The sequence below is a fragment of the Elephantulus edwardii genome, unplaced genomic scaffold, assembly GCF_000299155.1.
Source record: "Elephantulus edwardii isolate Elephantulus edwardi_28Jun2011 unplaced genomic scaffold, EleEdw1.0 scaffold00075, whole genome shotgun sequence".
NCBI classification, from domain to species: Eukaryota; Metazoa; Chordata; class Mammalia; order Macroscelidea; family Macroscelididae; genus Elephantulus; species Elephantulus edwardii.
This window is the reverse complement of record NW_006399825.1, coordinates 8714035-8737791: the sequence shown is the minus strand read 5'-3', so window position 1 is coordinate 8737791 and position 23757 is coordinate 8714035. Positions and strand designations below refer to the sequence as shown.

Sequence of the window (23757 nt, the reverse complement as noted above, 5' to 3'; positions counted from 1 at the left end):
AGACAGCGAAGTTGGCACAGGATAAAACTGCGATTAGGGCTCTTGTACATAGGGTCACTACGAGTTGCAAATGACTCGATGGCACCTGACAACAACAACAACACTGTCTCTTTTAACTCAAACATATTAAGAAAAAGAAATGTCAAAGGATACAAGTAATACTATATAGCCTTTGGCACATAAAATACAAACTAAAATCTTTACAGACTTTAAAAAACAAATATCTTCTGCTTTCCGCTTTCAGACAAAAAGTTAACTACTAAACTGAAAACCAGATAGAAGATTAAGCTCATTCAAATTAATGTTTAACTGATAAAAGCTATATGAAATGCACTGTTAATCAAATTCCTGACTCTGGGTGGGGATGCTCATTTAGAAAAGAGAAAGTTCACACACACTACAGTATTTGAATTAAAAACTAGTGACAGGATCTTTAGAGAGCAAAAGTGCTGGGTCATCAGGAATCCTCCTCCTGTGTAATATAATATCAACTACATGAGGTTAACGGATAGCCCACAACATTATTTGTCAACAATCACATCCTATTTCCAACAATGCAATTAAGCCCTCTTACTAGGAGAAAGGGGAAAAGGAGAACATCGATGGCAAAACAGATGCTAAGCTGTCCTAAGTCAACAAATTATTTTGCAATACTGATCAATCTGCATAATATTGTTATAAAACAGGACTGACATAGAGTTTGGGGAAAACTAAGAAAAGACAGTTAAAAAATGAACATTGCATTTAAATAGATGAGGGAAAGAACTGTCTAAAAGAAATATATGATTAGGTATTTGCATGACAACAGTCCAGAATAAGAGGTGCACAGCAAAGTGGACTGAGGGGGCAGGGAGGAAACTGTGCAATGAAAGAATCTTTTTAAAGAAAGAGCGAAAAAAAATAAAAAAAAAAAAAGAAAGAGCGAAGGAGGGGGAGGTAGATAGGGAGGAAAATATGCAACAATGAATGAATGTAAATCCAAGTTTTCTATAAACTTTTATTAAAATATCAATAAAAAAAGAATTTTAAAAAATAGGTTGTTGTTGCTAAGTACCACCAAATACATTTTGACTCCCAGCAATCCCATGTGACAGAGAACGACCCTACAGGGCTTTCTTGGCTGCACTCTTTATATAGAAGCATATCTAGGGCTTTCTTTTGAGAAGTAACAGGTTCGGCTCAGACCATCAATATTTTCTATTAGCCGTAAAGCATTTAATCACTGCAAAAGGACTCCTTAAATTAACAGGCATAAGACAATATATTTGATTAGTCTTCCTTAACCAAGCAGAATTACCCTAAGGAAAATTTCTGATATACTCCTATTAAATGGCTACAAAATTTTCATGATGTCCCATGAAACATCACATAGACGCAAGCAAACAGTATCTTAATACTGATCTGTATTTTCATATTCTGAAGTATATTTGTGTCAAGCTTTATCACTGTGACAAATATGGAGGATGTTTTCACTTTACAGCCCTGAAGTAGTCCTTCTAAGATCTCAGACTTCTTTCATCATGAACATAAAGTGTTTGGTATGGATAACATAACAGTTACTGCTGGTAGGTGCTATCAAGTCGACTAAACTCATGGTAGTAAGTCTATGAACAACAGATCAGAACCTTGGCTTATCTTACACCAACATCAAGATCTCCATCACCCTCAAGCTCTCTAGGGAAGCTACACTGTAAACACTGCTTAAATTTTAAGACTGTATGCTGAGGGAAAAAAACAGCTACCTTGGCAAAATGCTAGCAAGTCATTATTCTAAAAATAGATTTAAAGAACCAAACATTTATTCTGCCTTAAGGATCTGTCATCAAATCACTGATAAAGGAAACTGCAAATACTGTACAAAAACCCCCCACAAATGATCAAGTTAGAATATATGACTATCTCATAAATCTGATGAAATAATGCATACATGCAAAAATCACTGATAACAGTATGTCTAAACCTTAAAAAAAAAGAATTCTAATCAGATCAAGCCTCTAGAAATAATTACAGATACAGCTTTTAGTCCCACCTATACAAAGGAACAACTAAAATTTAAGATAATTCAATCAGCAAAATGCATACTGCAAAAAGTTATAAGGTCAAAAACTAGCTTTCTTGACAAATGAATGGCAAGAGTAAATAATCTGTCCAAACAGTTTCAAAAACAGTAACATGAAGGAGAGGAGAACATTTTCAGACTACCTGGAAAGATTCTTGATGATTTAAAGGATTACTATACTTGATTAAGTTTTTTAAAGGAGTCATAATTTATATAGGAATTTTAAGTGTTTACTCTTTGAAAGCGAGGATTTTGAAACTCCATCTTACATATTTTGGGTATGTTGCCAGGAGAGACCAGTCCTTGGAAAAAGGACATCATGCTTGGAAGGGTGGAGAGTCACCGCAGGAAAGGAAGACCCCGGGCAAGATAAGACTGGCACAGTAATTGGAATAATGGGGGTAGGTGTGTGGGAGACAGTGAGACTGGCTCACAACAGGGCAGAGTTCAGAGCTATTGTTCATAGGATCACTATGAGTCACAGTTGACTGCATGGTACATAACAACATCTATGGATAAAATCATATATTGTCTAGAATCTGCTTTTTAATAAACAGTGGTAGACAAGAGAGAGGAAAAAAAATGGAGAATTAAGATGAAACAACACTGGACATAAGATGATAACTAGAGAAGCTGAGTGACAGATACCAAAGGATTCTCTTATTCCTCTCTACTTTATGCATGCTTGAAATTTACCACAATAAAAAGTCTAAAAAAACCAAAATTTTTCTTTTACTTTAAAAAATGTGAAGCTGATGTAGGTCTGGCGGCCTAGTGGCAAGAAACTGCGCTGCAAATCCGAGAGCCCACAGTTCAAATTCACCAGATGCTCCACGGGAGAAGGAGGGAAAATCTCCTCCTGTGCCAGCTGGATCCAGCTCAATGGTACACATTAAGAAAAATGGGGAAAAACCAAAAACACTGCAGAGGGAACTTAAAAAAGAAAAAGTGAAGCTGAAAATTCCATAAGACAACCCACCAAATAAGTACCAAAAATTACTTTTCTCTCAAGAAGTCAAAGCAAAAATCTTAAAATGATCTAACTAGACCAGTTTTTATGCACACACCTCCCCCCACCTATCCCCATGACAAATGAAATAACTGTACTCACACAGGTAAGTCTTGCTCAAACTACATAACTGCAACATTAGCCTACATTGTAAACCCACAGAGGCAGAAGAACCCACAGAGGTAAACCTGTATAAATACTTTTAAAAAGAAGATAAGAAATTCTTAAGTTGTCTGAAATGTCATCAAAAGTTAAAAAACAAAAGGTCTTAAAGTTATGTTTTTTAAAAAGGTAGATTTGAGAGGCTAAATGCTTGAGTGTGAAAATCTGGAAAATAACTGGTATTCATCTGATGGTAATCATCAATACAAAGCAAAATCTATGCTGTAGTTGACAGGTATTTGATTCATATCGTTGGCAGAAAATAAGGTGGTGGTTGTTGTTATATGCTGTTGAGTCACCTGTGACTCATAACGACCTTATGCACAACAGCCCTAAACCCTGCTCCATCCTGTCCCAATCTTATTATATCTGACACAGCTACTCTCATTACTCCAGTCACAGCAAGGATCTTCCTCTCCTGCACTGTCCCTCTACCCTCCCAAGGATGAGGTCCCTCTCCAAGGACTGATCGATCCCTCCTTGCAACATGTCCAAAGTATGTCAGATGAAGCTTAGTCTAGCTTAAAATGTAGTTTACCCAGTATGAAAGAAGAAATAACGATTTAAATAAATAAAACCCTTTCAAAATAAGTGTACACATTTTTAAATCTTATTAGGAATACAAAGGAGTTCAATGTTAAGGTATAAAACTCAACTTTATATTCTCCTTTAAGAAGAGATAGGCTTCAAAATTTGAAAACAGGCTTTCATTATTGAGAATAAACATTTTCAAAAGAATATGAGTTTGAATTTCTATTTAAAGTTGCTAAAAAGAATAAAATTTAGTAAATAAACTATATACTCTTCTCAGTAAGCACTGTATAACTTAAATAAAACATGAACCTGACCTAGAAACAACATAACTAATTCATAAGCCAATGTAACCTCATTCACCTTTTGTCATTCTGAAAATAGTAAAACCTACTAAATTTAATGTATTTTGACAGTAATACTTTTCAAAATATTGGCAATTCATACTAAAAATTTCATTTTGGGCTAACATATACTGACAACAATTTTTAAAAAATACTTCCTTAGATTTCTTTCAGAGCTTTCATGTGTCTAGGATATTGGGTTTGTTGTTTACAGAAGTGTTCATTTAAGTTATTTCTACAAGTTTACATTAAATATTTTCAAGCATATGTCCTTGTCTACTTTCACTTCCATTTAGTTGGAACAGACACTTAGCTAAGCCTCCACTGGGTTTCCAAAGCTATAAACTACCTGGGAGAATCCAGAGAACAGCGCACAGACTGGAACCACACAGGCATAGTCTCTGGATTAGCAGTGCAATTCACTATGGATTAGGCCAGAGCTCCCTATGTGTCCTTTAGTAACTATACTATTCCACAAGGAAGCCAAAGAAAATTCCAGTGTGACCTCTAAAATGTAATCTTATAGTTATCTGAGAGCACTGCTAAAATAACATAACAAGAATAGCTTATTCTTTACAAAGCTGGCAGAATATAAAGAGCCTGAAGAAATAATAGAGAAATGAAGGTTGTGGCATAAGGATTTTACCACACAGACCTAAATTAACTTTACCAGAAGATTAGGGGTGTTTGTTTGACATTTGTCAATCCTGAAAATTATAATGTAGCTCTTCACTAGAAAAGTATGCTTTTAAGTCACATCAAAATAACCAATAATCCAAAATTATGATGTCAATGCAAAATTTCAAACACAGAAGAGATGATGATTTTGGGATGACCAAAAAAAACCAAACCCAACAAACCATTAAGGAATGATAATGGCTGAACACATGAACTAAAATTAGACACTACTACTTTAGGCTCAGCTCTGCTACTCAATTACCATTTAATCTCTGCATCAATTTTCTCATCATCAGTAAAACTGGAATAATTAAAACATATACCTCAAGTCTATTGTTAGGAGCCCATAAAGTGCTAACATAGTAGCAATGACATTGTATGTACTTCAGTCAATGTCATTCTCACAGAATAAATAACCTTTTTACTCAATTTAAAAAGTTAATTTAAAGGGGAAAAATTATTCGTGCTTTTCACACACACACACACACACACACATACATACAAAATGCATCTTGTGGAATAAAAAAAAAGCACAAAAATAAAGGCTTTATTTTAAAAATTCCGTTAAGGTCATAGCTTTATGTAATTTAGGGATCATTGAATGCAATTATCAAATAAAAACCACACACTACAATTTTTCATGGGATGTCCATTTATCCTAAAATTAGGTGAAATCAGAAAACCATGTATACATTTTTAAAACATGGGCTACTGCTGTGCAATACATAAAATGATGAAACGGCCAGTTTCAAAATTTTCCCACAAAGTATTTAAATAAAATAAGTAGGAAATAAAAAGTTACCTTTGTACAATAAAGCATCCAGAGTTCAAAGAGCCTCTCCCTGGATGCCATTCTGGCTGGTACTCTGCCACTTTAACTTTTCCTCAGGAAAAGAAAAATAAAATTATGTTCAAGACCACAGCATGTTCATTTTATTTTGCAAGTTTTTCAGTCGTTCCAGTAATGCTCACAGTAGCAGGGAAACAAAAAGAAGTGAGACGAAAGGACTGTCTTCTGCTCCACTAAGTTTCAACAGTTACTCCAATGTTATCTTCAAGCAGTGGTAGATATCTGATCAATCAAAAGAAATCTGTGAAAAGAAACACCACCACCCAAAGGTTAGAAAAAGAGGTCCTTCCTACTACAAAAAAAAAAATAAAATTTAGATTTATCACAAATTAGGAAAAAATTATCTGCTTCACTTCCCACAAGCCGGCTTACATGTTTACACTGATCAGATTTCACAAAACCTTCTGTTTCAGAGAGGAAAATCACAGCTCACACGCTATTTCACAGCAATACTAAGAGAAAAAGCTCCGAGCGGACTCAAAAGGTAAATCCAGAGCTAAGAAACATACGAGCAACAAATGGCAAACAGGTCTATTTTCTATAGAAAAACAAAAAAAAAGGCGTACTTTCTAGGGACAGGTTCCAAAGACTTGGGAGCTGTGAGCATTTCCTAGTGTGCTGCTTGAAAGTTGAGTGTTTGTTGTTATGTGGCCGGGCGTGGGGGAAGGGGGAGGAATTCCTGGTCGGTTTGTCCTAACAATCCTCTAACTGAGCAAGTCCACCCTCCCACCTGGCCTCTCCACCTCTTCACCCAGGAAGAAAGGAGCCCGCACACGCCAGCAAGGAGAACACCCCGGGGAAACCTCCAAGTGTTTTCGGGGATCTTTAAATTTCTTATTTCCTCCTCACATCCCAGACAACAGAATCGAAGGCAAACTTAAGGTCTGTCAAGCTGCCAAGAGGAGCTTCAGAAATGGAGCAACGCAAGCTCGGGGTGTCTACACCCGCGACATCCAAGCTCCGTCCAAGTGCACCGGGACACGCCCGGGACCTCCTCACGCCCCACAGCTGGCCTTACTCGACCCTCTCCACCCCCGAGCGCCCCAGGCGCTGCCTCTTCCCGCCCCGCGCGCGGCTCCTTCTCCCGCGCTGCCCGCTTCCCTCACCGCGCTCACTCGGTAGTCCGCACCGCTGCCGCTGGGCCGCTGTCTAACTTGCCTCCCACGACCCCCTCCCGAGCCTAAACCCGTGTCACCCCGCAGGCTGGCAGGCGGGAGGTCTGGAGAGGGAGGCGGGGCAGCGACGGCGTGAGGCGGGGCACGAGGGTCGCCAGGAGCCAGGGGCGGGGCTGCCCCCTGGCCGAATCATTCCGGCCCCAGACGATTTACCCAGCCCCGGGGCAGCCGCTGATTCATTGGCCGCGCAGGCTGGGAGGGGTTAAGGAGCCCCGAAGGCCCGCCCTAACATACTTGCGCAGCCGCAGTCCGCCAGGCTCCTGTTGCCTTGCCCACAACTGGCGCCGGGCCAGACCATCAAGTCAGAGTCTTCCCCGAGCCTGGCAGGGGAAGACGAGAACTGGAGAGAGCCGACCGCTGACGTACAAACCCCGCCCCTATTAGGGTGGGCCGTAGGGGGCGACGCTGTAGACGTCACTTCCGGAAGTCGGCTGAGGGCGGAGTATTCCTTCCCGAAGACTCAAGTTTACTGCTCTCCAGTGGGAAACTTCTGATAGTAAATCCTCCCGCAAGTTGTCAGAGGCTGTAAATATCACGGGATGAGATTTCCCATCTTGTTCCCACGAACCAGCTGAGGAGTTCAAACCTCCTGAGAGGGGAGGCCTTTGGCTTAACAGTACAAGTCCCTAAAACGAAGAATTTGTTTCTGATTTTCAGCAATATCCTGTTTACAACCACGGAAACACAAAGGAGGGTCAGCTATAAATTGGATCCAACTTGTCCACAATGAGATTAAGTTTTCTTTTTGTGGGTTTTTTTAGTTCTAGGTGTAATAAAAGGATTAGTCTTGTAAGATTGCAGAATTGTAAAAACAAACACACCCAATAAATTCCTTTCCTTAGTTGGTATGCATTGTTTTTCCATCTGCGTGTCAACTCTAAAGCTTTATTTTACCACTGTTAACTAAGTGCCTTAGCACCAGCTGTCAGGAAATTAAAACACGAATTGGGAAAACACACACTAGGGAAATCTGTCAGGGACCTCTCCAGAATGTTAAAGAACAACAACGTCAATCTACAGACTAAGGTGCGCCTGAACCAGGCCGTGGTCTTCGCAATTACTTGCTACCATCAGAAAGCTGGACAATGAATAATGATGACAAAAGGACTGATGCCTGTGAGTTGTGGAGCTGGAGAAGATTTGGACTGCCAAAAGAACAAACAGGTCTGTCCTGGAGGGAATGAAGCCAAATTGCGCATTGGAGGCAAGGATTTTGAAACTCAGTCTCACATAGTTTGGGCACACGGCCAGAGGGACCAGTCCTTGGAGAAGGACATCATGCTTGGAAGGGTGGAGGGGAAGTGTAAGAGAGGAAGACACAGTATGAGGTGGATTGACACAGTAACTGAGATAATAGGAGTAGGTGTGTTGGAGACAGACTGGCTCAAGATAGGACAGGGTTCAGAGCTATTGTACATAGGATAACTAAGAGCCACTATCGAATAGATAGCACATATTAAGTGTCTTCACTCTCTTCTGAGAAGTATGCGCTCCAGGTCTTCCCTGATTCTGGCAAATTATTTTAGTTGTCATCTAAGTGTCTGCTATGTGCCATCAGTGGTCCTCTGCTAAAAATACTAATGGCTGCCTTTGATTTGAAGAGTCCCCTAAGGACACTTGGACTTCCCATTAAGCCACTTTTTCTCTTGAAGGACTTCACGAATTCTACCAGAGAATACACTTATTTAATAAGACTGTGACGAGGCACCTTCTAAATGAACAATCCCACTTTACTATGTAAAAAAACATATTTCTAGTCAACTGATGAATGGATAGTACATACATACAAGGGAATACTATGAAATTGTTGGGGTGGCGGGGAGAGGCAGGCAGGAGAAATCATGAAATAGAACATGGACGAACCTGAAGGGCAAAAGAGAGAAAGAGACTTAATAAAATGGATTGTCACTGTGACGAGAGCAATAGGCTCAAGAATGTAAGAGATGATTAGATGGTACAGGATAGGACAGGGTTCAGAACTTTTAATCTGTGGGTCACTATGAATCATAATCAACTCTACAGCATGTAACAGCAACATTTACCTGCTATTTACCTGAATCTCGCCTTCCATGTGTGACGTCCTTTGTATCCCCCCCACCTCAAACTTTTTCCCTAATAAGCCCCACAACTGTGAGTTAAAGGAGATTCTGTAAAGTCTGTGTGGCAATTTGCAGTTAATACCAAACCCATTAATTATTAGAAATAGGTGTAGCACTGTGGAAGACTATATCTGACTTTATCAGTTTTATACTTTTCAAAGGACTGACCCCTCCTAACAACATGTCCGAAGTATGTCAGATAAAATTTCACTATCCTTGCCTCTGAGGAGCAACTTGGCTATATCCCTTCAAAGATATACTTGTTTGTCCTTTTGGCAATTGATGGGATGATATTCTGCATTTTTATCCCCCTGCACCACAACTCAAAAACTCTGTCATCCTTTTAATGTCCAACTTTCAGATGTGTAACAAGTGGCTGAAAAGACCCCGGATTGAATCAAACACACCTTCACATGGATATCTTTGCTCTTCAAGACTTTGGCAAAGGTCCCTGAAAGACAACTTTCCTAAACCTATACATCTATTTTCCTAAATGTTGGTACCAAGGTATTGATTGTAGATACAAGCCTTTTCTCCATCTATCATGTTGTTGCCTATTGGTCTAGTGGTATTTTTGTTTCTTGATGTTGAGAGGTAATCCTTATCAATGGCTTTGTAGTCTTTGCTCATCTACAGCAGGCATTTCAAGTACTTCTCACTTTTGTGCAAATTTTGAGTCATCTGCATAACACAGGTTATTGATAAGCCTTCCTCCAATCCTAATGCCACATTCTTATATATATAGTTCAGCTTCTCAAATTTCTTCTCCAGATTGAAAAAGGTATGGAGCCAATTAATGATAATACATGCAAATCTTATTCAATTGAGACATGTTAGATTCTCAAGTGTCTCTGCAATTACTCTTAAAACCCCTCAATATGTTCAAAGGCCCTGGCTGTAGACTTTGACTTACAGTGAACTTCAAGGAGAGAATAGAGCTGCTTTAAAGGATTTTCAAGGTTGTAATTTTCACAAAAGCTAACTACCATGTCTTTCTCCCACATCATCAGGTTAGGAACCCTGCCACAGATGTTGTTGTTGTATGTTATGTTGTTGTATGTGTTATGTTATGTGCTAGCGGCTCATAGCGATCCTGTGTACGACAGCTCTGAACCCTGCTCTACTGTGCGCCAACCTTATTTTTATTTTCTCTGACACACCTACCCCATTACCCTAGTCACTGAATCAATTCATCTCATCAAGGTTCGCTGCCCCTCCACCTTCTCAACAATGATGTCCCTCTTCAAGGACTGGTCCCTCCTTGCAACATGCTCAAAGTATGTCAGACAGAGCTTCAGAATCCTTGCCTCCAAGGACTGCCTGGTTTCACCCTCTGTAGAATGAACCTGTTTGTTCTCCTGCCAGTAACCAAGTAATTATAAACAGGAGAGAACCTAAATTTAAGGTTACAATTCAGAGTGATAAGGGAACTTTGGTGGCCTAGTGGCAAGAAGCTGTGCCACAGTCCCAAACGCACATGGTTCGAATCCACCAGATACTCCACTAGAAAAGGTTCTGATTCTATGGCACACAACAAGGAAATAAAAAAGTGGGAGGAATCAAAGTGATATTTAAAATTATACCTTCAAACATTGACTGGATACTTGACAGAATTATCCTCTTCGAGTTTCAATTCCCAATTTATAATATGGCAACAGTAATTGCTTCTTTAGAATTGCTATAAAGATTGAGGATGCTATATAAAAATATAATTAATGTATCATATTACTCTGCTATTTAATAAATTTCAGTTTCTTTCCCTTTGTCCCTTGCAGTCTGAAAATTACCATAATCAATAGAAACAAAGCCTCCAAAATGCCTCTCAGGAAATTGAATGATAACAAGAAAATAACTTATTACCTAGTTATGCATCAGATTCATCGAATTAATATCTGTTTCACTTTTATTTGTTGCTCTACATCAAATCCTTGTTGAGAGATGCCTATGTCATGAGAAATATTGTTAACATTGGGGTCCAAATGAATAGTGTCCACAAGTTATGTGTTCTAGACACAATGTATCATAGAGAACCAGTGAATTCTAGAAATAGTTGTTTTTATGTGCTGTTCAATCACTATGACTCATAACAACTTTTTGAACAGCAGATCTGAACCTTGACCTATCTTGTGTGACCCTCAGCTCTCTCATATGCTAGAGCCTGTCCTTAGACTCATTGTACCACTCCATCTAGCTGAAGGTCTTCCTTTCTTTCTGTGATCCTCCACCTTTCCCAGCATGATGTCTGGGAAAGACTAGCCCCTCTTGACAACATGCCCTGTTGTTGTGTTGTTGAGTTCCACTGAGTCTGAACAACCCATAGGTGACCCTCTAGTGGGTTTTCAGAGGCAGTTAATCACATGGGATGATTACTGTTGCCATCCTTCTCTCACAGAGCGGCTGTTGGATTCAAACTGCATGCCTTCTGGATTGCAGTACAGTTTCTTACCACTAGGCCACCTGAGGTCCCGAAGGAATCTCATACCATTCACCCTTAATTCCTTGGTTGCAGAAGAAACAGAATCAGGGAAATGAAGTGGTTCACCCAAGATTACAGTCTAAGCAAGTGTAGAACTAATTATCTTCTTTTTACTACTTGAGAGCAGTTTTCTATATTTTACAAACAACTTATTAAGATCATGTACTGCTTCAACCTCTAGTTTATTTCCTGAAACAAGACCTTTAGCCAAAGGTTATAGATAAAAGCAGAGCCATTAACAGACACAAAAGTGCAGGCTTAAACCTGAATTTAGCCATTCACAGCAGATGAATCAACCCATAACCAACTGCTACAAATAACTGAACAAATAATAATTTTAAACCATCTTTTCCTCCTTTACGATTTTTAAAGTGGAAATGAGTAACACTTTAGCTTCTGTGCTTACCACTACAGAATGAAATCAATGGAACTTTAAACGCTAGTGCAATTACAAATTAAAATGATCTCAGTGTTTCCGTGGAACAAAAAAGAACTTGTGAGTAAAGAAGTACTACTCTGCAACTGGTAAGAGAAGTGTGTTGCGCTCAAAGCCAGACATTGTTTTAGAAATGCTAGAAATGATGTTTGATTTTCTTCATGCTTTTATCTTTTGGTTAAATTCTTCTCAAAGGTCTAAATTCACTTGCTTTTTTTTCTTTAAATTTTATTTTATTATTATTTTGTGTGTCTGTGTACCGTCAAATCGGATCTGACTGGTAGAGGAGGAGATTGTCCCTCCTTTCCCGGCAGAGCATCTGGTGGATTCGAACCATGCACCTCTGGGATTGCAGTGCAGCTTAAAAACTCTTATTATTTTCTGTGTGTATTGTCAAATTGGATCTGACTGGTACAGGAGGAGATGGCCCCTCCTTCTCCAGCAGAACATCTGGTGGATTCGAACCACAATTCTCTGGGGTTGCAGTGCAGCTTCTTGCCACTAGGCCACCAGAGCTCCCCCTAAATTCACTTGCTTTTTTTTTTTTTTTTTTGCTAGAACATAATTCACTTTATTTGTTATAGAAAATCCACTAGGTGGTGGCCACAGCTGGAGCCTGAGTCCTCTGCGCGGAGACTCTGGTGTGAGTCTTTACAAGATGATCTGTGAATTCCTGGTAGGGAGACTTCCAGAGATCTGGGGTCAGATAGCTGTAGGTCTTTGAGATGGCATCAAAGGTGGCCTTAGCAAAGTTGCCCAGGGCACTTGCTTTTTAAGTGAATATAACTGGATCTCAAACATAATGTATTTCTTGTGTAAGCAAATGTGAAAAGAGGAAAGAACTCTCTAAGACAATTGTGTTCAGATATTTTAATCTTTTTAAAGCCAGAATTTATATCTATCACTTAAATTTTTTTTTCCTACTACCTAACTTTTATTTGGAACTCTGGTGGGCTGGTGGTGAGGACTTGCACTGTTAACCCAAAGTCATGCAGTTCAAATCCACCAGATGCTCCATGGGAGAAAGATGGGCAATCTATAGCCACTAAAAATATTCACTGGAGCTCAGTTCTGACTCTGAGGTACATAACAACTATATTTAGGGTAAAAGTAAAATATTCTGATAGTTTATTGAACATCAGTATTTAATCATGTGTTAAAAAAAAATAAGAATTATAGTTTATAGTTGTTACTGTGAGTTGCCAGACAAACTGACTCCAACTTCTCGCAATTGTATGTATAACAGAACAAAACCATGCCCAAGCATGTGCAACCCTCACAGTCTCTGCTTAGCTGAAGCTTATTTTTGCAGTCACTGTATCATTTCATCTAATTTAAGGGTATACCTCTTTTTATTGACTCCCTATTCCTCCAAGACAAGGATTCAAATCCACTGCCAATTCAAATGCAGATGGATTAAATCCTTCAGTTCCTCTGTGGGAGAAAGACTGGCAATCTACCAAGCAATTTATGACCTCTAAAAGCCCCCTGGAGAGTTAGCAATGAATCGGTTTTTACTTGCTGGCACACACAACATACAGATTCACATTTATCTGAACAAATCGATCTAAAATTGTTTTTTAAGAAAACCTAGAAATACCAGGACTTTCATTTGCATCTCAAAAAAACTCCCACCTTCTTATTTCCTTTAAGTTGGAATTGACTCATAGCTGACCCTCAATGGAATTTTCAAGAGACAATAAATCACACAAGATCTTTCTATCTTGGCATAATTGGAGGATTCAAATTGCCTACCTTTGGGATGGCGTACAGTTCTTTACCTTCTAGCCTGCCCAAGCTCCCTTCACTTGTGTAAGATTGTTAAACATAAATATGGAGTGGTGGCATTGTGGGATAAGTGTGGAACTCTGGACTGAAAAGTCAGCAGTTTGAACGTAGTAGTCGATCCAAGACAAAGTTTAGGTAGTTTACACCTGTAAGAATTTCAACCCTGGAAACCAAAGGGGGGAGTTCTTCCCCGCCCTATCTGGTCTCTATGAGTTATAACCAACTCACTCAATAGCAGTGGTTGGGAATGGTCACTATTCAGAATGCATTTGTGCCCATTAGTCAATTATCTTACTCATAGCAAAGAGTTCAAGTTCACAGCTGCTACACAGCACTCTGAAAAGACTTACCTCTATACATTGGTTAAACTGTAATCCTTCTAGGATTCCTGTGGGCCTTTCTTTCTGTAGGGAAAGTTATGAGGCTAAGTTCATATCATATCTCTGACACGGCAGTTGCTCTTAGGGTTATAGCTGGTGGTTGATGAGTCTTCCTCCAATCCTGATGCCATGTTCCTCCTAATAAAGCCCTACCTCCTGAATGAACTGTTCTGCATTTAGAATGAAAAAAGTATGGGGACAGGATGCATCCCTGACACATTCCTTTCTTGATTTTGAACCATGCAGTGTTTCCTTGCTCTGTTGAGAGGACTGCTTCTTGGTCCAAGTATAGGTTTGAAATAAGCATGATCAAGTGGTCTGGGATTCCCATTTTCCTCAAAGTTAGCCACAATTTATTGTGATTCACACAGCCAAATGCCTTTGCATAGCCAATGAAACACAGATAGACATTCTCCTGGTACTCTTTGCTTTCTGCCAAGATCCATCTGACATTGAAAATAATGTCTACAGTGCCACGACTTCTAAACCCAGCCTGTATTTCTAGTAGTTCTCAGTCAAGTCTTTTCTGGATAATCTACAGCAGGATTTTGCTAGTGTGTGATATTAGTGATACTGTACGATAATTCCCACATTCTGTAGAGTCATCTTTTTTTGGAATGGAAATAGATATGGGTCTCTTCCAATCAGTTGATCAAGTAGTTGTCCTCCAGATTCCTTGACACAACATGGTGAACATATGCAGGGCAGCATCTGTTTGCTGAAATGTTTCATTTGGTATTCTATCAATTTCTGGGGCTTTATTTTTTGCCAAGTCCTTCAGAGCAGCCTGCACTTGCTCCTTCATCACCATCGCCTCTTGATCATATGTTGTTTCTTGAAATTCTTCTGTGTCAGCCAATTCTTTTTGGTGCAATGACTCTGTATACTTCTTCTATCTGCTTTTAATGCTTCTTGAATCATTAAATATCCTGCCCACAGCATCCTTAAGCATTGCAACTCATAGGTTGAATTTATTATTTAGTTCTTTCAACTTAAGAAATGCTGAATGAATTCAGCGCTTTTTATTTTCTGAGTCCAGCTCCTTGCACATTTCATTATAATACATTGCCTTATCTTCCTGAGCAGCCCTTTGAAATCTTCTATTGAGCTCCTTAACTTCTTGATTTCTTTTTTTTTGCTTTGACTTCTCGGTGCTCTAGTGCAATATTCAGATATCTTCTGATATCTATTTGGTATTTTCTTCTTAGTAATGACTTTTTGCATTTATTTTTCAGTATCACATCATTTCCTTTTTATTATTAATTTTAATGAAAGTTTACAGAGACTTTGTATTTCCTTTCATCCACTGTTGCACTTTTCTCCCTCCCCCACCGCAGATCACTCCTCTTTGAAAAGTAAAATACTTTCACTGTTATACAACCCCTCCCCTCAGGTTCACTCCACTATGCAGCCTCCATTGTGGACTCCTGTTATGACAATAATACTTAATCATATCTGTGTTTCATTGATTATGCAAAGGCATTTAACTGCGTGGATCATAACAAACTGTGGCTTACTCTGAGAAGAATGGGAATCCCAGAACATTTAATCGTGCTAAAGCGAAACCTATAATTGGACCAAGAGGCAGTCGTCAGAACAGAGCAGGGCAACACTGCATGGTTCAAAATTGGGAAGGGTGTACGTCAGGGATGTGTCCTGTCTCCATACCTTTTCAACCTGTATGCAGAGCAGATTATCCGAGAGGCGGGGCTCTATGAGGAGAGGCGTGGCTTTAGGATTGGTGGATGATCTATCAACAATCTGCATTATGCAGATGACACAACCTTGCTCGCTGAAACTGAGGAGGACCTCATGCACTTACTGCAGAGCGTCAAGGACTGCAGCCTTCAATATGGACTGAGGCTCAATGTTAAGAAGACAAAAATTCTCACCACTGGACCAATCGGTAGCATCAGGATGGATGGCGAAGAGATTGAGATTGTTCACAGCTTCAGTTTGCTCGGCTCCACGGTCAACACTCTTGGCACCAGTAGCCAGGAAATAAAAAAAACGTATTGCGATGGGAAAGTCTGTGGTTAGGGACCTCTCCAAAATACTCAAGAGCAACGGTGTCTCTCTGGAGACTAAGGTCCGCCTGACATAGGCCATGGTTTTTGCAATCACTTGTTATGCATCAGAAAGTTGGACAATGACTAGGGAGGCTAGAAGGAGAATTGACGCCTTTGAGCTGTGGTGCTGGAGAAGAGTATTGAATGTACCATGGAATGCCAAGAAAACAAACAGATTCATCGTAGAGAGGATTAAACCAGGCTGCTCCTTGGAGGCAAGGATTCTGGGGCTTCGTCTGACATACTTTGGTCATGTAGTAAGGAGAGACAGGTCTTTGGAGAGGGACACCATGCTGGGTAAAGTGGAGGGACAGCGCAGGAGGGGAAGACCCTCTATGAGGTAGATTGATTCAGTGACTGGGGTACTCGGGATGGGTTTGTCAGAGGCAATGAGATTGGCACAGGATAGAGCACGGTTTACGGCTGTTGTACATAGGGTCGCTATGAGTCGCGACTCGAGGGCACATAACAACAACAACAACAATATCCTCTTTAAACAGTTCTCTCCCTCATCTGTTTCAATGCAGTATACATAATTTATCCCATCTTTCTCTGTCTGCCCCCCAACCCCGTTGTCTGCCGTTTTACAACAGTTGCATTATGCAGTATTTGTTCTTTTGTGATTGAAATATTTCACTCAGCATAATGTCCTCCAGGGTCACCCATTTTGTATATTTCATGAGTTCCTTGTTTTTCAATGCAGCACAGTATTCCACTGCATGAATATATCACAGCTTCTCTATCCATTCCTTTGCTGATGGGCACTTAGGTTGTTTGCAACTCTTTCCTATTGTGAACAAAGCCGCAATAAACATGGGTGTGCAGACATTTTGCATTCTTCATGAACAATATTTTTTAAATCTTCCCACAGCTTATCTGGATTTTGTTCAGTAGTGTTCAAGGCTTCAAATCTGTTCCTGAGTTGTTTTTTAATTTCATGGGAGATAGACTCAAGGTCAAATTTTTATTCCTGTGGATATGGTTTACCCTTCTTTAGGATTGGTTTTTTTATTAATTTTAATGAACATTTAGAGATTTTGGATTTCCATTCATTCATTGTTGCACTTTTCTCCCTGCCCAGCTCTTTGAAAAGCAAAATTCTTACTTGGTATACAATCCCCCCCTCCCCCCCATCACCCCGAGTACACGCCACTATGCAACCTTAATTCTGGACTCTTGTGATAACCATAATACCCTATCACATATTGCTTTTAAATTATTCTCTCCCTCATCTGTTTCAATGCAGTATACCCAATTTATCCAGTTTTTCTCAGTCTTACCCCAACCCTGATGTCAGTCCCATTCTACAACAGTGGCACCATGCTGTATTTGTCCTTTTGTGACTGAGATATTTTACTCAGCATAATGTACCTTCTTTAGTTTTAATTTGAACTTGCATATGAGCAGCTGATGGTCTGTTCCACAATCAGCACCTGGCCTAGTTTTTACTGCTGATATTGAATTTCTCCTTCCATGGATGTAATCAATCTAATTCCTATGCATCCCATCAGGTGAAATCCATGTGTGTAGCCTGCATTTATGTTTCTTATAGTATTATGGAAATATCATAGGATTATTACTGTCTTTAAGAAAATAATGATTCCCCCCAAAAAAAATAATAATGATTCCAATTTTATTTAAACATAAGTTTAAATTTTTGTAATTTTAAGCAGTTTGCAAAGTCATGATAACTTGTTAAGCCCAAAAAGACAATGCAAAAATATAGAAAATTTAAATTACGAGACTGAATTATCTTGTATAAAATATAATACTGTGCTGACATTAATTCCATATATTAAAGACAATAAGATAATTATTTTAAAGTCTTTTAAATTAATACTATTACCTAATTTTTTTATCAAGAGATTAATTTATTGATCAGTATGAACATTTTATATATATATGTGTGTGTGTGTGTGTGTGTATATATATATGCATATATTTATATAGTACATAAACTTGCATTCATAAACCAAATTATAAAAGCTCTTTATATACTGTTTAAAAGTCCATTATCTTGTAATAAAGACTTGTGTTTCTTTAATTTTAACCAGCAGTATTTCTTTAAAACAACTGTCAAGAAACACAAAGAATTTGAATTTTTTTTCTTTCCTTTTTTTTTTTTAGGGGTGAAGGTTTTTTTTAAATTTTTTTTTTTTATTTCGATGAACATCTACAGAGACCTGGGAATTCCCTTCATTCATTGTTGCACTTTTCTCCCTGTCCACCATTTGCTCCTTTCTTTCTTTTTTATAGTCTTTTCTGTTTGTTCCTAGAGTGATAACATGACAGAATAATTGTATTCATCAATTAATTTTTAGATTCCAAGAATGGGTATCAGATAAAGAGGAGTAGAATAAAAACAAAATAAGAGAAAGTCAATTTTACTTTGTTGGTTTTTTTTAAATTTTATAAGATTAGCATTGTAAGAGGTTATTTATTTTTAAAATAAGGGAAAGCCTAAAACTATTTAGACACACACACCAACTGAGAGAGAGGAGAGAAATACTACACCTAGATTAAATATTACCTCCTGGTCTTAACAAAGTGATTTGTACAATAGGTAATATTTATTAATATTCAGTATGAAAATCAGAGAGGTTCCTATAATAAGGAAAATTACTTTTTATTTAGACCAGTAACAAAAGCTGCTCTTGAAATGTTTGCAGCTAGACAAAAAGGGAATAAGGAAAAGTTAGAAGGAGAGGTGGGACAGATGGAAATGAGGGACACAGGAACAGCAAGAGAATCAGGATAAAGGCTATTTTATTTATTATACAGGAGGAGCTAAAGAGAACATTTTATTTTTCACATTTTTTTCTTGCCTTGATGAAAGACTCTTTTGAGGAGGCAATTTCACAATTTGAACACATTTTGAAAGTTTCTTCTCACTAAAAACAATGTAGAAAATGGAATGAGATCTACTCTAAAGGAATAATTTTATTTATATAAAAATTCCCCCAAAGCAACCATTATTATTCTAAATTATCATATGCAGTATGTCAAGATTGGAAAATGAAAGTAACACTGTCCAGTGATATAATCACAGGCTTTATTAGTAATATAGCATCCAGGACAAGAAATAGGGTAAGATTTATCATGGAGCCAGGCCTCTTCAGTTATTCATCCCAGGTATGAAAGCAAGCAGGCCTATTCTACACATACCCCTTAAAGCACAGTAGGGGAAGGATAAAAGGACTCAGAATTTAAGTATCTTAGAGGAATGTGCATGCTGCAGTGCATGGAAAAGAGTAAAGGAGTAAGAGAAAGTGCCTTTCTTTAAGCATAGATAGCATGGCTATCTTATGACCAAGAAGGTGTCTGCATTCAGGTGCAAACTATATGCCTATCCTGTAAGTATCCTGTGGTTTCTGCTATTGGCTAGGCTGCGCCAAAGAACAGTCTTTCCTCTTCAGCTACAAAATTAATTCTGAAAATTTGAATTTTCTGATTAATGATAGAGTGGGTTAAAAATCACTATGGAAACTGTCTCCTATGAGGCAGAGTTAAGTAGTCATGGAGACAATGAGAAGTAAAAAAGCTGCTTTCCTTGCATGCCAGAAACTTTAGAAAGTGATGAACATGCATTTTAGATCTTGTATAAATACACGCAGGAGAAAGGTGTGGCAGTCTGCTTCTGGAAAGATTTCTATATTTGGAAACTCTAAGGAGCTGCTCTACTCTGTTTTACAAGGACTAAAGGGATATTCTTCTTGTTCCAAAGCATTTCTTATTCTGAGGTAATACTATTGAATTAAACAAACAAAATTATTATCATTGGAGAAGCCTTAGAAAAGTATGCTGTTTTTCAAAGAGAGTTTGATGGGATCATCAAGACTATAAAATGCTGGCTCTTTTAAAATAATTTTTAAAATGATGTATCAATAAAGCAAAATTGAGGGGTCTTTTGCTTATTGTAGAAAAGGAGAATATTACTTTTAAAATTTTAGCAGTACCTCTGAGGGAGATGAAGGTACAACGTTTATAAGACTTTTAGGATCTAATTTAAGTTTCAAAGTGTGATCTAAGGGACTGAGAAAAGTTTATAAATTTATGGTTTAGGAGTAGGCATAGGGTAGCCTGAGCTTTGAAGTGAACTTTAAAAGTAAATAGCACGTTGATGGCCCTAGTTAAGTGATTTGTATGCATCAGAAAGCTGGACAATGACCAAAGATGACAGAAAATTGATGCCTTTGTGTTGTGGTGCTGGAGAAGAGTATTGAATATACCATGAATTGCCAAGAGAACTAACAGGTCTGTCCTGGAGAGAGTGAAGCCAAGCTGCTTTTTGTCGGCAAGGATTTTGAAGCTCCACCTCACAATACTCTTGGCACCAGGAATCAGGAAATAAAAAGGCAAGTTTCTTTGGGCAAGTCTACAGTCAGGAATCTCTCCAGAGTGCTAAAAAGCATCAGTGTCAGTCTAGAGATTAAGGTGCACCTCATCCAGTCCACAGTCTTTTCAATGACTTGCATCAGGTATCTTGACAAAGACTAAGGATGACCGAAGAAGAATTGATGACTTTGAGTTGTTGTGCTGGAGAGGAGTACTGAGCATATCAGGAATTGCCAAGAGAACAAATAGCTGTGTCCTGGAAAGGGTGAAGGTGGGTTGCACCTAAGAAGCAAGGATTTTATTAAAGTTTGGTCTCATAGTTTGGGCATGTTGCCAGGAGGGACCAGTCCTTGGAAAAGGACATCATGATTGGAAGGGCTGGCTCAGCTCAGGAGAGGTAGGTTCTGGAGAGATGGGCTGACATAGTGATAATGGGGCCAAGTGTGTCAGATGGTGAGGATGGTTCATGACAGGGCAAGGTTCACAGCCATTGTGCAAGAGGGTTTTTTTTCCGAAAGACAAATTCATAGAGACAGGAGGTAGAATAGCTATTCCCAGGAGGTGGGAGGAATAGACAATGGGTAGTTATTGTTTAATGGGTACAGACTGGGGATAATGAACAGGTTCTGGAAATCTATGATAGTGCTTGTTACTGTCAAAGTACGTAATAACACTGAATCATGCACTTAAAGGGTTAAATCGTTAAGTTTTCTGTAATTTTACCACAGCTTACAAAAAAACACCAAAGCAGCAAGGAATGGGGTAGAGAGTGATAATAAGTATAAAGAAAAGAGATTTTATACTAAGTTACTGACATACTCATTATCCTGTTTGTGCTGATAGCTTTAGGCTGGATAAATTCATCAAGTTATTAAATGGTACACTCTGGATATGCTTAGTTTGTTGCATGTTCCTTATCTCTCTATAAAGACGCTCAAAAGAAAACCTCACCCTATATGTGACTCCTACCCTCTATTCCTTTATTCAGTTTTCACATTCTAATGCTGTGTGGACCACAACTAACTGCAGCTAACTCTGAGAAGAACGGGAATCCCAGAACACTTGATCATGCTAATGAGAAACTTATACTGGACAAGGAGGCAGTCGTCAGTACAGAGCAAGGGAACACTATATGATTCAAAATTGGGAAGGGTATATACCAGGGATGTGTCCTATCTCCATACCTTTTCAATCTATATGCAGAACAGATTATCCAGGAGGCTGGGCTCTATGAGTAGAAATGTGGCATCAGGATAGGAGGAAGACTCATTAACAATCTGCTTTATGTAGATGACAGAATTCTGCTTGCTGAAACTGAGGAGTACCTGAAGCACTTGCTACAGAAGGTCAAGGACTGCAACCTCCAATACAGATGAAGCTCAAAATAAAAAAAAAACACCAAGATTCTCATTACTAGGCTGATTGACAGCATCGTGATGGATGGTGAAGAGACTGAGATTGTTAACAGCTTTAGTTTGCTTGGCTCCACAATTAACACCCTTGGCATCAGCAGCCAGGAAATTAAAAGACGTATTGCGTTAGGGAAGTCTGCTGTCAGAGACCTCTCCAAAGTAGTGAAAAGCTATGTCAAGTCTGGGGACTGAGGTGCGCGTGATATAGGCCATGGTCATTGCAATCACTTGCTTTGCATCAGAGAGGTGGACAATGACTAGGGATGATAGGAGAACTGATGCCTTTGAGCTTTGGTGTTAGAGAAGAGTATTGAATATACCATGGACTGCTAAGAGAACAAACAGGTTCATCCTGGAGAGGGTTAAATCACGCTGCTCTTTGGAGGAAAGGATTCTGAAGTTTCATCTGACATACTTTGGACATTCTACAATGCGTGATCAGTCCTTGGAGAGGAACGAGAGGAAGAACCTTGATAATATGGATTGATTCTGTGACTGGGGTGATAGGGGTAGATGTGTCAGAGACAATAAGATTTGCATAGGATAGATCAGGGTTTAGGGCTGTTGTACATAGGGTGACCATGAGTTGCAGGCAACTTGATAGCACATAATAATAACAACAATGCTTTGGTTGCCCAGGGGTAGAGAGTTGTGCTGCCAATGCAAAGGCAAATGGTTTGAATCAGTCAGCTGCTCCACCAGAGAAAGATGGGCAATCTCCTCTGGTACAATTTTCACCTTTTAAAAACCCACTGGATAGTCAGCAGCTATGAATCAGTTCTGATTTGACAGTAACAAGAAGTTTTTATTTTATAGCCATAATATATTACAAAAAGTGTTCCATATTAACAATATCATTTGTTTATTCCTAAACCATTTATAACTAATTAACAAGTGAGGATTTTTTCTTTCAGTTTCACTTACTGAGATTTTAGAATCCAGGAGGTAATGAAAAAAAGTATTATTTAAAAACAGACTTCATGTGGGGGAAGTTGGCAGGGAGAAAGTGCAACAATGAATGGATGGAAATCCAAAGTCTCTGAGAACTTTCATTACAATTAATAAAATTTTTTTTTAAAAATAGCCAAAATTCATAACTAACTTGTATGTGGCAAAAATATTCTAAGGCTCTATTATGAGAACTAAATTATGTAAAATAACAGATGTTTAGGAACTAAATCTACATATGTAAGATGCCTAAATTCTAAACAAGCTGCTGAGTCAATATACTTGTGATTGTGGCATGACTGAGATTTTCTATTGGGCTTGAAGTCACAGAGTAAAATACTCAAAGATGAAAAAAGGAAAACTATGACTTTTTAAAACAAAATCACATACTTAGTTAACACTCCTACAATATAAAGTTGTACTTGCATATGTCATGCTGCCACAAGGAAATATGATTGGCTGGTGTTAAGTAGAAATACTTTTATGCCTATTCGTTCCAAATCTAATATTAAAAATAGTTAAAAATTGTACTTTATTTGCACCATTGCCTTCAAGTTGACTCTGACTAATAGTGACCTTTCAATAGGTTTCTGAGACTATAAATCTTAACTGGAGAGGGCACACCTTCCCACGTAAACAAAGGTGAATTTGAACATCTGACCTTTCAGTTAGCAACACAGCACAATACACTACATACCATGACACAAGTACTCCTTACTAATGCTTTAAGACTTTCAGATAGCAAACCAAACATAAATCTCTAGTCAAAATTCTCAGGTATTAAAAACAAATTCTCAGGTATTAAAATGTTTATTTAGCTCATCTTCAAGATGAACAAAACTACTACCAGTTCCAGGAAAAGTTTAAAAATGAAACTAACATCTACAACCAGGAGAAGATAAAATAGATGAATGGGACCTTCTAAGAATCAAATCCCTAATGCACCTCCAAAAACTTCTCCAACAGGGTAAAAAGGGAAGCCACAGACTGGTAAAAAGTATTTGGT

The 23757-nt window shown here is 38.6% G+C and overlaps 2 protein-coding genes across 2 annotated transcripts in view; both read right to left on the bottom strand.

Annotated features, from left to right (window-relative positions):
• The window catches only part of NBEAL1 (neurobeachin-like 1), a 201231-nt gene extending 195380 nt beyond the window's left edge, over window positions 1–5851 (bottom strand). Inside the window, exon 1 of the mRNA XM_006889152.1 lies at window positions 5586–5851. Within this exon, the coding sequence (XP_006889214.1) occupies window positions 5586–5636 (51 nt within the window). The 5' untranslated portion in view covers window positions 5637–5851. The remainder of the gene's footprint in view (window positions 1–5585) is intronic.
• Window positions 5852–7188: 1337 nt separating this feature from the next.
• CARF (calcium responsive transcription factor) overlaps window positions 7189–23757 on the bottom strand; it is an 88160-nt gene continuing 71591 nt past the window's right edge. The window contains 2 exon segments of the mRNA XM_006889151.1: window positions 7189–7434; window positions 8592–8671. Coding sequence (XP_006889213.1) covers window positions 7189–7434; window positions 8592–8671 — 326 coding nt within the window.